General features: G+C 40.0%; 1 protein-coding gene across 1 annotated transcript; it reads left to right on the forward strand.

The window, feature by feature from the left end:
* Positions 1-12218: 12218 nt before the first annotated feature.
* LOC133737766 (uncharacterized) lies at positions 12219-16331 on the forward strand. The gene has a single exon (XM_062165262.1). It carries the CDS (start codon positions 12219-12221, stop codon positions 16329-16331), a length of 4113 nt encoding a protein of 1370 aa, XP_062021246.1.
* The last annotated feature ends 1510 nt before the right edge of the window (positions 16332-17841 follow it).

The raw sequence follows: 17841 nt of genomic DNA on the forward strand, positions 1-17841 counted from the left end.
CCATGTCATAGAACATGGTGTCTTCAGGATTAGCCACAGATTGGCCATTATAGACGACCACTTGCTGGCCACAAAACATGGTGTGACGTGTAGCAGAGTCACAATTAAAATGATCATGAACTTGCTTCTTTTGATCAAAGGGATGATCATGGGCCATATCTTGCCCCCCATGCATCTGATCAGTAGCCACGTATTTGGCTTGATCAGTGGAGAAATCAGTTATCTGTTCAGAGACAATTTCATTGTCAAAAAAACATTCTTGTGGACCGTCTTCTCCATGCACAACCTCTGTGTAAGGCTGTGACTCACCAGTGAGACCCTTAGGTTGATTGCCACCTATAGGCAAGTTAGTCTCAGAAACGACCTCTTTGCGAGCAGGTTCTTGACGTTCCAATTTGCCTTGTGTTTGTTGTTCCCCCAACTCGAGCCTCTTGACCAAAATCGTGAACTCATCGAGCCGTCGACGGTCCTCCGCGAGGGCTTTTCTCAAATTCTCATGGTATGCGGTAGAATTCTTTTGAAGGATATCAAGCCGCTCTTCTATGCTCGCATTCTCTGGAATGGGAATGGGCACATAGCAAACAGGCATGACTTCAGGAATTTCTTTTGGTAAAGATTTTCCTCTGGCATCCCAATGATGGTGAACACAAAAAGACTCTGGTGTAGTCCCACTGGGCGTGCCAAAATGTTTGTTTTGAAGCCCGGTGGTTGAATGTGCTTCACGAGAAAAACTTCTGATGTAATCCCACTGGGCGTGCCAAAATGTTTGTTTTGAAGCCCGGTGGTTGAATGTGCTTCAAGAGAAAAACTTCTGATGTAGTCCCACTGGGCGTGCCAAAATGTTTGGCTCCAATTTGCTGCAGCTGGTCAACAGTCTCTTTTCTTGCGCGGGGTGCCAGCACCGTTCGGGTGCGGTCGTCGGGGGTGTCCCTTGACCTGACTTCTTTCAAACGATTGTAGACGAGGAGAGCACCAACCTCGTCGTGGGATTCTTTATGCCTCTTGGTGAGGACTTTTGCTGAGCTTCTTGAAAATCACAATCGATACTCAATGTTGTAGATCGAGTAGAGTGAGAACCACTGGGAAGTAGAGAGAACTTGCTAAAGCGTGACTTTAGCTTGGCTGGTTTGCGAGGGCGTTACCTTTGCTTGGCTAGTTCCGTAACCGTTATGGTCGCGGTACTATAGTCGGCTCCCGAGGAGAATAGGACCGAAGCACGTTGACAGAGGGTTTGGTGGCACTGAAAGTCTGCTTCTGAGAAGACTAGGACTAGGAGTGTGATCACCGGTAAGAGAAAGAGAAGGAGAGGAGTTGCTCTTAGAGAGGTTGCTCTAGAGAGAACTTAGATCATCTTAGAGATGTTTTGATGAATGAATTGTTGTTGTTTAATGATACTTGTTGTAGCCTCTATATATAGGCTACCAAGCCATAGTGGTTGGCCTTAAACAAATCATGATGGGTTAGGTTTGAGTACTTAAAACACTAATGGAATGTTAGGTTTAAGCACTTAAACACTAATGGAATGTTAGGTTTAAGCACTTAAACACTAATGGAATGTTAGGTTTAAGCACTTACTGCTCCAATTTTTCTGCAGCTATATCTCCACCAAGAACTCAAAATGGGCCTTTGATTTCTTCATATAAAATGTTCCACAATGAGTGTAGATCATTGTGGCAAATTTTCAGAGCTTTCTTCCATGTGGTTGGGCCGGAAACGCTGCTGGACCTCTTACAAGTCCAGTTTTCCAGTTTTGCTTCTGCAGAAAATTAGACTGATTTTTTGAAGGCCTTCCACTCAAAACTAGCTCTGGAACTCTTCATAAGAAATGATCCTTGGGATGTCTAGAATAGATCTGCATAGTTTCAGCTCATTTCGAGTTCATTTGGTCAGGCGGCCGCTCCATCTGTTTAGCTCGGTTTCTCCTAGCCGAAGTAGGAAAATGTGCTAAAGTTGACTTTTCATGCTTCCATGCTTCCATGGTAGGCTTTATTTAGCCTCTAAATATATATTTCAAACTTGTCGACAATATATAGATTGAGTCACTGACATTGGCTCAATTTCTCCAAGACGTGCCTTGTCAGGCCAAAATGCTCATTTTGGGCCCAAACATTGGGGATGTTGTAAGGAACATTTTGATATAAGTTTGGTGACCCAGTTTGGGGTTGAAGTCGGCAGCGTGTGGAGCCCACACGTAGCCGCTTGTCAAGGTGCGCGGGGGAGCATCCAGCTGTTCCTAGTGCCCTGCTTTGGTCTGTTGGGTTGAGCTCATTGTTACGAGCATGTGGGTGTAGTTTGGTAGCCATACAACGAACTTTGGGATTGATGGGAATTTCTGAAGTTTCGGATTTTCGGTTGTGATTTGAGGAGATCTGACCGTTGGATCGTCTTCAATTTTCATTGGAATGTTAAAATAATTAAGTTGGCAAAACCCTTGAAGTTTGGGTTGATTGCTGTGTGAATTAGGATATTTGACGAATTACTTATGCGATGGGTTTTCCGGTTTTGTTTTAGAGTTGTATTTAATTTCGAATCGTCGTTTACGAATTATAATTTTGTACAGGACAACATACCGAGCTACTGCTCGACAAAGGAAGCCTTACACATGACCGCCTAAGCTGTATTGTGAGTGGACTTTGATTTTAAATGATGCATGCAATTATTTTCTGAATTATTGATTTATTAATAATCGTTTCAATTATTTGAGCATATGATTTGCGTTGATTATTTGAGCATATGATTTGTGTCAATTTTTTGAATTTTGGCGATACTATTTTGGTTTATTTATTGAACTTTCTTTTGTGATTTGCAGAAATGATATTACTATATATTTGAAAAGATACTGAGCATGTTGAATTGGTTTTTGTAAATGATTTACGATTTCTAAAGAATTTTCGACGAATTGTTTTTTGAGGTGATTTCCGGAATTGATGATATTTTTATTTGTCGGTTTTGAGATTTCCGAAAGATTTTCGAAAATGGAATTTTTTATGGAATTATATATATCTATTATTTATTGACTTTCGGATTTGGATATTGTTATGATATATGATTTATAATTTTAATCTCGCATATTTGTTATTGATCGATTCGAGAATATTTTGGCGTGTGGGACACATCGTTGAATTTTATTTGATTTATCATGAAAATTTTTCGAGTACGGTTGGGAATCGTACTCGTGCTTTCATTTGCTAGATTTTGGGGAATCTTTATGGATTTTACTGTTTTTGAATGTTTTCTTCACCATACTTGGGTTGGTTTCGGATTCTATTTGGTTTATTTATTGGATTTCTTTTGTGATTTGCAGAAATGATATTACTATATATTTGAAAGGATATTGAGCATGTTGAATTGGTTTTTGAAAATGATTTACGATTTTTTAAGAATTTTCGACGAATTGTTTTTCGAGGTGATTTCCGAAATTGACGATATTTTTTATTCGTCGGTTTTGAGATAATGCAAATGAAATATTTAAGTTGTATCCATGAATTACTTAACAATTATGTGGTTTGTAGGTTCCAGTTGGAGGAGCTTTATGATCACTGCATGTGAATGGAATCAATCAATGAAGACATTGTTGCCAGTCCGCAATTGAGCTTGAAGTTGGTTCCACGATAAGCTTTATCTGAAGTGAATTCTGGAGCACGTTGTGGTTGAAGTTATAGAAATAGTTTGTGGGATTGGTTGTTCTTGAGCAGTAGAGTGGACCGGAGTTATTAAAGTCGAATGCATTACATGAAGAAGCAATTGTTCAACAGGCAAGATGGATCGGTAAGAAGACATTGCTATTATCCAAAGATGTGATGTGTTTAGTCTGTCGGAGGTTTTTGGCTTTCCCTCCATCTTTGATACTGACTGTTTGGTGTTTTATTGGGGTGCAATAAACCTTTTTAAACTTTCAAAATCAAGAACATCTTCATTTCTTAGTGATTATTGACCCTCAATAAAACTTTTATTGGGGGCAATAAAACTTTTATTAGCTTTTATTGGGGGGCAATAAAACTTTTACTAATTTTTATTGAGGGATAATAAAACTTTTATTGGCGAACAAAAAAAGTCTCCGGTGACCTATGAGATTTCTGACACCTCTTTAGGGACCTCCGATGAAATCCGGCGACCTCCAGCGAGGTTTTTGAGAAAGTCTCTTATAACTTCTCTCTCTTCCACTTTCTTTCTCTCTATGCGAGGGGTGATGCCCAAAAAAAAAAATTTGATTAGGTATTGGGGAACAAAATATCTTAAGGAATAAGGATAGTGGTGAAAACTAATAATTAGGTGGAGTAAGGGGGATTAATATCCCTAGAATTAGGGTAAAGAGACATTTCCCCAAAAAACTAATAATATGTAATTACGTTACTTCACCAGCAGTCCTGCACAATAGTTCTCCTGATGGACAGAGGAAATTTCGTAACTATCTCCTGATGTATCCAAAAAAAAAAGCTATCCCAGCCACATGGGAAAATCATAGCGACCAAGGTCAAGCCCCAGCAACCACCACACAAAAGAGAGAGCCACGTTTATTTTAGCAAAGGCTTCTTTTTTCTTTTTTTGTAGGTATGCAGATTTTTTTAATGTACAACTCATGTCAAGTTGTCAACACAGTAAAAAGGCAATAGCTTTTAAACTCACTGTCACCAAAAATTGACCAAAGTAAAGAATCATAAATTTTGTTATTCTGTATAGATACAAGTTATGAGTGTTGTTACATAAATAGAACCCTTCAAATTTGTATACAAAACGATTTCTTTTGTGTGAATCTCATAAACAATATTCATTACAACTTAATGAAAAAACGACCTAAACTTGCTGGAACCGTGTTGAGGAAGGAACCATGAGCTTCAGGGATTAGTGGTTGGATTTCCGCCAGAGGGCGGCAGAGGAGCTCTCTGCAATCTTTGGCGGATAATTGAAGGAATGTAGATGCCCCGATTAGAAACATAGTGCACTCTTTGATTGCTAGTTGAAGAGACTAATTTCGTCCCCTCAATAGGACCTCCGGTACTGGGTGGCCAGAATATAGTCCTCTGCACAATTTGATTGATAACCACAGGGAAATGGGAAGGATCAATAACAGTACCCTTTTGCAGGACATCTTTGTTTAAGACTCTGCACGCCTCATTTGAACCCGCCATATTCAAAAGGACAACCACCACTGCAGCCACCAGCACCATTTTCATGAACAACTTCATTTCGTTATTTTGGACAAACAAGAACTTTACTGTCCTGCCTTTGACTTTGTTTTTGTGCTTCTCTGTATGCAAGAAAAGATGAAAGATCGAATGAACGAATAAGAGATGAGGGGGTAGAGGACTCGAAGGGTTTTTATATGCATCAAGATGGACTGGTATGGCTTAAAATTTTCAAATACATGTGTAGCGCGCTATTCGTTGTTTTGACTATTGACGATTTTGTTAAAAGGGTCAGAATTCCTGAATGAGTCGCATGTACCGCAAGAAACTGGGATCGTTTCATAATCTATCTTGAGCTTGAAGATCACGTACTTCGCCGTTGTTTTGTATTTCATTTCATATCCTGTAATTTTTTTTTTCTCAAGTCCATTTTTTTTGCAGAGAATCATGCATGAGACTTGCTAATTATCCTGCTTAATTAATTTCATTTTCCTCGAGTCAAAGTTAAATAGCATCTTTTTCACATATTTATTATAACACTATATAGCTAGAATTTGTTCTCTTACCAGCTAGCTATATGTAGTGTATATATTGACCATCTCATGCTGAGTTTTCTTTTATTTTCTTCACACGATTTGTTGCAACTCGATCAGGTTTAGAGCTTTGGTATTATGGCGAAGCATGTAGGAGGGTCTTCAACAGTTGAACGTTGAATGTTTTGAAGTGTTTGGTGTGTGCTAACCTTTTGCACGACAAGATCGAGCATACTACTTTGACAAAAAGAAATTCAATTTTGTTTATTTATATGAACTACATATTTCGACCAAGAAAAAAAAAATACATATGTTATGGTGATGACAGAAGTCTGGAGTCCCATTTGACTGGACGGATGGAAGGTTTTAACTGTGTCGCAAACTTCACTTCCCTACGCTTTTACCCTAAATCCTAAAATACCAATGATTTATGAGATTTACCCCGTTCTAATATAAAAATAAATGAAATAATTATTACAAAAATTGCATGGAATCCATACATATTTGCTAGCGGGTCGGTTAAGATTACCCTGTTGATTATAACCTTTGCGAGCGAATCATACATGAAACCTACAAGATTCGCTTGATTAAAGGGCCAATAAGTCTTTTTTTTCTTTTTTTTGAGAAAAACAGACCAATAAGTCAACAGACCAAATTAGTATTCCCAGGGTCGCTTTTCTAGATATAAGATATGTATGGGTCAAAGCAACCTTACAAGTATCTTAAGCTTTCTATGCATTTGGACATATGGTCCATCAATATATGGAGTTATTGACTACTTATTTTTGATATGTTAGCATAATTAAGATCGAGAAATTCATAATAGTCATTAGAGTTTGATTTCTTCTGCCCGAAATGCATGCAATTGTAGAAATACGTTTGCACAAGCTGCACGACTTTGGTGTGCATTCTTATTCGTGAATGAGAACTGTTGTTAACACTCCCACAAAACTCAGTCCACATTTTTTGGCGCACTAGAAATTTTTTATTCTCGAGTACTATTTTTATTCTCGAGTACTATTCTCTACAACGTTTGCCATACTCCTAAACCCTTAATACTTTCTACAATTGTGGAATATAGACCATGTTTGGCGTATGAAAGAAGGTTGAAATCCATGTGTGTATATATATTGGTGATTATAAATGTACTCATGCACTTCACTTGTTCTCCATAGAACAAACCTTATTCATTGTAGATCAATTATACCCTCCCGTACCCAGATATTCATCTAGCTATTAGTAGTTTAGTACAATTTCATAGATCATCATGGGTTTTCGTAACGTTTGCATCGCGGTTAAAGCAGTGCTTTTGCTATTTTTCATGACTGTGCATCTGTCCGATGCTGGCAGCTGGGTGTTGCTTGCGGGGGAAGAAAACTACACCAAGAACAAATTTTTCGTTTTAACGGAGTCGAAGCAGAAGAACAGGAAGGGTCCTGTCTGAAAGCTACAGAAGCAAAGCTAAGCTAGAGAGAGAAATGTAAAATGAAGAAGATGATCTATTCCATCAATCGTGAAGTTAGGTACAGTAGGACTATATATAGTAGCTGAAAGAACACAGATGATTGACACGTGTATACTATCTATAGCTCACATGAAGACAACTCATGCAAACTGATAACAGAATTAGTACCTAATTAACCTAACTAATTAACCCTAATTAACTAACTAACACTCATAATCCTAACACCCCTCCTCAACTTGATGGGAGGTGCAAAGCATCAAGCTGGAGCAAAGATAAGAGTGTTGAGGTGAGCACAGTCCTTTAGTGAAAAGATCAGCCAGCTGATTTCTGGATGTGATGAATTGCAGTTTGAGAGAGCCTGCCTTGACTTGATTGCGAGTAAAATGCACGTCAACCTCAATGTGCTTCAACTTGGAATGATAGACTGGGTTTGTGGTCAAGGCAAGAGCAGAAATATTGTCACAATGAAGCACTGGAACATCAACAAGATGGACATGAAGGTCATGGAGTAAAAGCATTAACCACATGACTTCTGAGGTAGTGTCTGCCATGCTCCTGTACTCAGCTTCAGTGGAGGACCTAGACACTGCAGTTTGTTTCTTACTGCACCAAGATATTGGGGAATTATGAAGGAGGATCACGAATCCTGTGGTAGACTTTCGATCATTTGGATCCCCAGCCCAATCAGCATCACAGTATGCTTGAAGCTGCAGTGCAGTGTCTTTGTGAATGTTGTTTCCCTTCTGGAAGAAAATACCTTGATCCATGGTGCCTTTGATGTATATGAGAATCCTGTGTGCAGCAGTCATGTGTTCATCAGTAGGATTGTGTAGAAATTGACAAACTGAGTTGACTGCATAAGAGATGTCTGGCCTTGTGAAGGTTAGATATTGGAGGCATCCAACCAAACTTCGAAACTGAATAACATCATGAGGCTGCAAGGGAGTGCCTGTGTCTTTGAATAGCTTTAAACTAGATCTGCAGGGCCGGTGTAGAGTGAGTGTGACAGTCATCCAAGCCAGATTTATGTAACAAATCTTTAGCATATCTCCTTTGTGAAATGAATAAACCATCTGGCATATACTAAATCTCAAGACCAAGGAAATAATGGAGTTTTCCCAAGTCTGTCATGTCAAACTCCTGTTGCAAAGCATGTTTAACTGAAGCAATCAATATTTCACAAGACCCAGTAATGATTATATCATCCACATACAGAAGTAGAAAGACATAATCAGACTGGGTTTGTTTGATGAACAAGCTAGGATCAGCATAGGAGGAAGAGAAGCCAATAGTGGGGAGAAAAGTAGTGAACCTCTCATTCCAAGCTCTGGGGGCCTGCTTAAGACCATAGAGTGACTTATTTAATTTGCAGACATAGTGAGGAGTATGAGGATCAACAAAACCACCAGGCTGTGTCATATATACCTCCTCAGTTAGGAGACCATGCAAAAATGCATTCTTAACATCTAACTGATGAAGTTCCCAGCTATGATAAGCAGCCAAGCAAAGAATTAGTCTCACTGTTGCATGCCGAACCACAGGAGAAAAGGTTTCATCATAATCCACTCCATATTCCTGACTGAATCCTCTTGCAACAAGTCGTGCTTTATGACGAGCAATAGAGCCATTTGCATTTCTCTTGACTTTAAACAACCATTTGCAGGAGACAAGATTTTTGTCAGGGGGAAGAGGTACCAAAGTCCATGTGTGTTGATTCATAAGAGCATTATACTCCTCAAGCATTGCATTCTTCCATTCTGGAGTTTGAAGTGCAGCTTTGTAGTTGGCAGGTCCCTGGATCGAAACCTGGCTTTGATACCATGAAAGCTACATAAGCAAAGCTAAGCTAGAGAGAGAAATGTAAAATGAAGAAGATGATCTATTCCATCAATCGTGAAGTTAGGTACAGTAGGACTATATATAGTAGCTGAAAGAACACAGATGATTGACACGTGTATACTATCTATAGCTCACATGAAGACAACTCATGCAAACTGATAACAGAATTAGTACCTAATTAACCTAACTAATTAACCCTAATTAACTAACTAACACTCATAATCCTAACACTGTCCCCCCCCCCCCCCCCCGGTGGACATAATAGGCGCACCATCGTCCCTGGTCCTACGAGTCCTAAGAGTCATCGATCCCGCTTCAACCTTTGACGAAAGAAATTTTGCAGGTCACATTACTATGCCGCCTTCAAGTCTCCGGTACTAATTGGCGTGGCCAATTGTATGTAAGTTAATTGAAAAATGGAAGTATAGTACCACAGCAAATATTCTGACCTATAAAGTCAAATAATGTAATACATTTTGTTGTTGTACTCCTAGTTATATGCAGTTATATTTGAAGAAGAATTATACATGAATTCATTTAAAACAGCAGACATTAATCTGTTTTACGTTTTTCGTTATGCACTTTGATGAAGTGGTCACATTGGATCATGGCCGGTCCTGAGACTCTAACAGCCTGAGGCGAAGAAATAAAATGTGGCCCCTCATGTGTGTGTGTATATATATCGTCAAAACGCAGTACAAAATTTTGTGTAGAATTAATAACAAAACAAAAATATATGAATGTTGATTCGTATATAAATTTCTGAAATACAAAAAGTAGTTAAAATATGCCTATGAATGTTGATTCGTAAAAAAGTGAAAAGAGAATACGCCTACGAGGTTCGAACCTTGGTTGGTTCAGAAAGAGACAAATAGCTTGCTGCTGGAGCAACACATCCATTTGTGTCTATGATAGCAAAGAAAATATATATACTATATATAACATATATACATAATTAAATTTCTCCAAGGCCCCTAAAAACCGGTGGATTGAGACGGCTACCTCAGGCAGCAGCCCTCAGGGCCGGCTCTGCATTGGATAATCTGATTATCACAAATTACGGCTCCATAACAAGGTTATGTCGCTAATTGGCTCATCAGAAAATTAATCAAAAAGGGACAGAACGTTTTAGCAAACAATTTAATAAAGTAATTTGAGCTTCAAAATCAAAACCAATTGGTAATAGATGAAGTTTACCATATCCTTATAAATTCATAGGTAAGGTCTCAATTTTTCCATTTGGGAATTGGGATCTATATGCTCAACATGTGCCACACGGGCGGCGAATTTTCAAGCATCTACATGAACAACTTATTTTGGATTACGTAGAGCTTGTGTGGCTGCGAGGCACGCACAAATGGGATCGATAACCCGCTCTGATACTATAATAAAGTCACTTTCAAAACCAATTGGGGATGAATGAAGTTAAGCCAAAGCACCAAAATGCACTAAAATTAATCAATTTACCCCAACAACAAATTTGTATTCCCATTTACCCAATTTAAAATAAAATAATAATTTTCCCCTCAACATAATTAATGAATTACATCATGCTACTCTCTCTCTCATCGGAAAATCTGCGCGTGCGCGCACACACTCTCTCTCTCTCTCTCCAAATTCTTCACCGCGGCGGACGACTTTCGACGCGGACTGACTGGGACGATCCTGCCATCCCTTCTCTCTCTCTCTCTCTCTCTCACCTCTCGATCTGTCCTCCCAACAATGGCGGCCGCCAAGGTGATGAAGAAGGTGGAGATCGAACATCCGGGTGCCGCTGAAGCAAATCATGATTCGGTGGAAGCTGAGCAGCCTCTGCCTCCTCCCCACTCTCTCTTACGACGACGATTCCGACTCCTCCTCCCCCGACTCTTCCACCCACCACACCCCCTCCAGGTTCTTAGCGGTCTACAATACCAAATTTTACTACAGTGTGCTAAATGGCAGGAGGATTTTGTCAGAGCACAAGAAGTGAAGAAAGGGAGAGCTGGTGTGCTGTCGAACAGGGAGGTGCAGCGGTCTGGTTAGTCTGGGTCTGAATTAAATGGAGTGCAGGGGTTGGGTGGATTGAATGTTAATTCCTTTGTACTTTGATGGTGCTTCTGATAAAAGACAAAGGAAAGGTAGGCCTGGGGGCAATCATTTTGAATGGTGATGGTAAGTTATTGGGGGCACTTGTAATCATGATCGAATGTCCACTCAATCTTTTTTCTTCTGAAGAATTAGTTTTGTGGAAAGGCTTAAGCTAATGTCAACAGCAGGGTGTCTTTTTTATTTTATTTTTTTGAATCAATATCAACAGTTGGGTTTTGAAAGAGTTTTTTTTTTTTCACTAAATTTCTTTTATTGCCCTATAATAAAATGTTTTAAATATCAGTAATCTCATCATCTTATTTATCAATCAAAGTTTTATTTGTCTATTTTAGGGAAATTAATCCTCCGTCTAGATGCCCAAATTTTATTTGGTTTTATTGCCCCCCAATAAAAGGCTTTGAATTGATGTAATCTTCTCATTTTCTTTCTTGATCAAAGTTTTATTTGTCTAATTTTAGGAAGATTAGTCCCCCTTCCCTCCAATAAATTTTTATTACCCCCCAATAATGTTTTATTACCCCTAAATGGTTCCTCCCCAACCCCCCCCCCCCCCCCCCCCCCCCAATAAGCTAAACTTTAATTGGGGGCAATAAAAGTTTATTGGGTTTTATAGGTCTCACGTGACCTATGAGATCTCCGACAACCTCTTTGAGGACCTCCAGCAAAGTTTTCGGAGAAATCTGGCGGCCGGCAACCGGTTACCGACAAAGTCTCTTATAGATTCTCTCTCTCTATATGACAAATGGGTGAGGACAAAATAGTCTCAAAAAAAAATCTTAACTGAGTATTAGGGAGGAACAACTTATAAGAGTTGTTATGGGTAAGAGGGAAAAAAAAAAGTGAGTGGTTTAAGGGGGAAAAACTTCTCTAGATTTAGTGTAAAGGGACAAAACCTCAATTAATTATTAACTCATAGACAATATCCTCATTTTCCCACATGAGATTTATATACTCAACTAATCGATCACCTTATCAGTTTTTCTTGTACTACGCCTTTCAAAGATCGAGCAAATGTGATACGTGTTGATAAACAATAATTTGAACATGTATGCACCCTTCGTCACGGTTTTTTCCCATAAAATGTCCAACCAAGTAGTATTTTAATGAAAAACCCTAAGCGCCGCTCTGTCAGCGACGCCCTAAGCGACCACCGTTCTGGTCACAATGTTGCAAGGGAATGTCCTTGTCTGGAACTGTCGGGGGATAGTCAATACTGCGACGCAGAGAGCTTTGGTGGATCTGGTCCACGCTAAGAAACCTTTCCTCATCTTCTTATCAGAAACCCTAGCTGCAAAGCAATTGATTGACTCCATTACCAATCGCCTGTGTTTTGCTGATAATATTTGCGTCCAAAAAGGACCAAACTCCCAGGGGCTTGCAATGCTGTGGTCTCATGAACTCCATGTTGATCTGCGTACCAAGTCCCCGCATCATATTGATGTTGAAGTTCGGGAAAAAGATACAGATGAGGTCTGGCGTTTCACGGGTCTGTATGGGTATGCTGCAAGAGAAGATAGACATCGAACATGGTCCTTGATTGATGCCCTAGCTGCTGAAACGTGTGCCCTACCTTGGCTCATGGCCGGGGATTTCAATGAGCTCATGGTTAGAGCCGATAAGTCAGGGGGTCCTCCTCGTGCAATTGCTCCAATGGCTCTTTTTAGACAGACTATGGAGGCTGCTGGCCTTAGTGATATGGGTTTTTATGGTTGCCGTTTTACATGGTTTAACAAGTTCATAAAAGAGCGTTTAGACAGGAGCTTCACGTCTGCCTCATGGAAGGCTATATTCCCCTTAAGCAGAACACTCACGTTGCCCCCCTCTGATTCAGACCATAACCCCCTATTGATTGAGGCTAGGGCTGCAAGAGATCCGGTGAATAGGCGTCCTCGTAAGTTCCGTTTTGAGGAGGTCTGGCATGGAAATCCGCAGTGCTTGAATATTATTCAAAGAAATTGGTCCTCCCCACTTACTGGCAACATGATGAAACAGTTAGGGTCCAAGATACTCTCTACGGGGCAGCAACTTTTGGAATGGCATGTTACTGATTTCCAAAGACAAAAACTGGAGCTACGTGAAGTGCAAAGCAAACTGTTGGATATCATGCAGCAACCTTATTCTGTCGAACAATATGAAGAACAACGGCGACTGCATGTAAAGCAGAGTCAATTGCTCTCTCTTGAAGAAAAGTATTGGAGACAGCGATCACGGGCTATATGGTTAAAGGATGGGGATAGGAATTCGGCATTTTTTCACAGGAAGGCCTCTAACAGGAAGAGTAGAAACACCATCAGGGGTTTAATGAATACTGATGGGGTGTGGACCACTGATCCGCAAGAGATAAAGCAGCTTCTCCTTAACTTTTATAATATGACCTTCACGTCTGAGGGTGTAAATGAGTCTGCCATTTCTGAAGTCTTCCGAGCTACACCTATGAAGGTCACATCAACCATGAATGAGGTTCTCAATGCTCCATACTCGGATGAAGAAATCAAAACTGCCTTATTCCAAATGCATCCATCAAAAAGCCCGGGTCCGGATGGTATGTCTCCTTTCTTTTTCCAAAAATATTGGAATATTGTTGGACTAGATGTGTGTACTGCTATACGTAACTTTCTGCAGTTTGGAGAGATCTGGGAGGAATCTAATTTCACATATATATGCTTAATTCCAAAAATCAAGAATCCTACTGTGGCTTCACATTTTCGTCCCATAGCATTGTGCAATGTTATTCACAGGATCAGTTCCAAGGTCATTGCAAACCGACTGAAGAAATGGCTTCCAGACATCATCTCTCCACTTCAGAGTGCATATGTTCCTGATAGGCTAATCTCTGACAATACGCTTGTTGCCACTGAGGCAGCTCACTTTATGCACAAACTCACCACTCAAGACGAAGGGTTTTTCTCTCTTAAGTTGGACATTAGTAAAGCCTATGACCGGCTGGAATGGTCTTTCCTGCAGGCTATGTTGGTGAAACTAGGTTTTTCGCCTACGTGGATCTCCATGGTTATGAGTTGTGTGACTACTGTTAGCTATGCCATTCTTGTGCAGGGCGAGCCATCCGAGACTATCGTCCCGACAAGGGGTATCCGGCAAGGGGACCCGCTCTCGCCCTACTTGTTTATCTTATGTGCGGAGGGTTTATCATCCTTAATAACTCAGGCTGTTGAGTCAGGAGCGCTTCAGGGCCTCAAAATGTGTCCGCAAGCTCCAAAACTACATCATCTTTTCTTTGCTGATGACAGTCTCTTATTTGGGACAGCTACTTTGGAGGAATGTCATACTGTTAGACAAATTTTGAACACTTATGAGCGGGCTTCTGGTCAGAAAGTTAATTTCCAGAAGAGTAGTGTTGTTTTTAGTCGGAATGTGCCCGTGCATACTCAAACTCAACTTGCTGCAGTTTTAGAAGTCAAGTGTGAAACAGAGCATGATCGGTATTTGGGTCTCCCATTGCGTGTTGGCCGGTCTAAAACTCAGATTTTCCAGTACATTAAGGAGAAATTGTCCAAGAAGCTCATTAATTGGATAGCCAAGATACTTAGTTGTGCAGGAAAGGAGATCCTCATCAAAGCTGTAGCTCAGACTATGCCTCTATATGCAATGAATTGTTACTTGTTGCCCAAGGTTTTGTGTGATGATATTCATAAACTATGTGCATCTTTCTTTTGGGGGGATACAGATGACAAAAAGAAGATCCATTGGAGAAGTTGGGAACGGTTATGTCTGACAAAGCATGAAGGAGGTATGGGTTTTAAGAATTTATATGCTTATAACCTAGCTATGTTGGCCAAGCAAGGGTGGCGACTTGTTACAAATCCATCTTCACTAATTGCCAAACTGTACAAAGCTAGATACTTTCCAAATTGTGATTTTTGGCATGCTGAGTTAGGGGAAGCTCCATCGTTTTCTTGGAGAAGCATTCTTGCAGGTCGACCTATCCTCAAGGCTGGTATTAAATGGCAAATTGGGGATGGTACGAATGTTAACATATGGAGTGAGCAATGGATACCGAACTGTTCACAGGTCCTTCTCCAACGACCTTCAAACACAGCGGTGGAACTTGTCTCTGATCTTATTGATCCATCGACTCGGCAATGGATTCCGGACATTGTTTATGGAGTCTTTCATCCACCAGTTGCGGCCAAAGTGCTTAGTATCCCACTGGGCAGGCATGGTTCCTGTGACAAGTATTATTGGTCTCCTAATAGAAGGGGTTGGTATACAGTGAAGAGTGCATACTGGATAGCAAGAACGCATGTCCTTGATAATGCACTAGCCTCGTCATCTCATGGAGATCCTTTCCAAGTGTTGTGGAAAAGGATTTGGAAGGCCCAAATACCAGGCAAAGTTCAGATATGTGCCTGGAGAGCATGTTGTACTCTTCTACCCACCAGGGAAAGGCTTACTACCAAAGGGTATGCGGGAGAGCTTTCCTGCCCGGTATGCCACGCTGTGGTGGAAGACTCAGCTCATCTCTTCTGTAAGTGCCCTATAGCTACTACCCTACTGTCCCAAGCTCCCTTTCATTTGCAGGAGACGCTACTTCCTAATCTCACCTTTCGGGAATGGATGTTGGAGCAAGCTCTCCATCTCAATATGGGGGTTTTTGAGCAACTTCTAATGGTTATATGGGGGCTATGGAAGAATCGAAACATGAACCTCTGGGAGAACAAAGCCAGTTCGGCCTCGGAGATCTTCTTTAGTTGTTTTACCTGGTTAGAGGAATTTCAGCGTGCTCGAGCTAAAGAGACTATACCCCCCACACGCATAAACAGAGTTTGGCGCCCAGAACATGAGGATAGTCTCACTTTAAATGTTGATGGTGCTTTTCTTCCCCAACTAACCAAATGTGGTCTTGGGGGAATCCTTCGTAATACTCAGGGTGAAGTCCAGGCTGCTTACCAAATTGCAGTTCATTGTGTCAGCTCGGCTATGCACGCTGAACTCCTGGCCATCAAAGCAGGCTTGCAACTCATTGATTTGTATCATTACCAGTCGGTGTGTATCACTTCGGATTGTTTGTTAGCTGTCCAAGATATCAACAGCAGCTCTCCCACTCTTTCAGAGTATGGGAACTTGATTGAGGAAATCCAATTCATGCTAAGTCATGTGCAGCAAGTTCGTCTCTCCTATACCCCTCGTACTTGTAATAAAATAGCACATAGGTTGGCTAGTTTAGCTTTTGAATCTGAAGAGACCTTCTGTTGTCTTCAGACCACTCCGGATTGCATCCGAGACATTGTACTAAAGGAGATTCCTCCTCCTGCTTAGCCTATTAATCTCAATCCTTTTTACCTCAAAAAAAAAGTAGTATTTTAATGACCGACAATTCCCTTCAAAAAAAAAAAAATGACCGACAATTAATGTCACTCAATATATATATAGTATCTCTTTGTCCAAAAAAAAAAATAGTATCTCGCAAAATATTTTTAAGGTTTTCAAAGCTTAATGAAATCTCTTTTCAGCAAGTTATGCATGCATATGAAATTCTGTTTGAGAGAGAGGGAGAAATATAAATTCTATTGATCCGCAGTTAGATACAAATTATGCATGCATGATATACATAACATGCCCTAAGAGAGAATAAAGGGGAAAAAGAATTTCTTTAGTACTTGGTGTTACATATGATCCTGTCCAATTATTTTGTATACAAATTTATGAAGCATATAAGAAACTTTTACAACTCAAACAACTTATTCAAGAAACGACGTAACTTGCGCGAACTATGAACTTCAATGCTTAAGCTTGTTAGTACGGTTATTACCATCAGAGGGCGGCGCCTTACCTTTCTGCAATCTTTGGCGGATAATCGAGGGAATGTATATCTCCCCGTCCGAAACATAGTGCAGTCCATTGCCAGTTGATGAAGGGATAAATTTTGCCCCCTCATTAGGACCAGTACTGGGCGATGACCGGACTATAGTCCTCTCCACTATTAGGTTAATAACCAAAGGGAACTGGGGAGACTTAACTGTAGCACCCTTCTGCGGAACATCTTTGTTTAAGACTCTGCAGGCCTCATTTGAGTTTATGTTCATAAGAACAACTACCATTGTGGCCACCAACACCATTTTCATGAATGACTTCATTTCGTTTCTGGGCAAACAAAAGCTTATTGCTTTTTTTGGTTCTTTTTTTGCTTTTCTGTGTGCAAGCTAGAGAAGATGAAAAGATTAAATGAATTGAATGAATATGAGATGGAGGGGGTTGAAGGGTTTTTATATGCATCAAAATGGACGAGTATAAATTCTGATACACGCGCGATGACGATGACTTGAATTTTTCAAATATTTGTGTAGCTATTCGCTGTGTTGACTGTCCGTGATTTAGTTAAAAGGTCAAAATTTGAATGGGTCGCACAAGAAATTGGTATCAGTGTTTCAAAATGCATGTATTTTGGAAATCACGGGCGTTGTCTTTGTTTCATTTTCATATTCTCTAATTTATTTTTCTTCAACTCCATTTCTTCATTTATATGCATGAGACTTATTAATTTCATTTATATCCAGCCTGCTCAGTCTCTTACGTCTGATATATATATATATATATATATATATATATATATATGTAGGCTGGTTCTAGAGAGAACATTAGGAATTTTACTATTTTACATTTTTACACTAAGATTTTTATTTTTATAATTTATCATTTTAAGGGATCACTTGTGAGACTCACGTTTCGATCGGCAAATCGGCTATTCAATCACTTATACAAATCTTGAGCCAAATTGAAAACTTATTAAGGAACTGAACTAGATAAAATCAAACTGAATCATTCATGT

The sequence above is a fragment of the Rosa rugosa genome, chromosome 3 (genome assembly GCF_958449725.1).
Source record: "Rosa rugosa chromosome 3, drRosRugo1.1, whole genome shotgun sequence".
Classification (NCBI taxonomy): Eukaryota; Viridiplantae; Streptophyta; class Magnoliopsida; order Rosales; family Rosaceae; genus Rosa; species Rosa rugosa.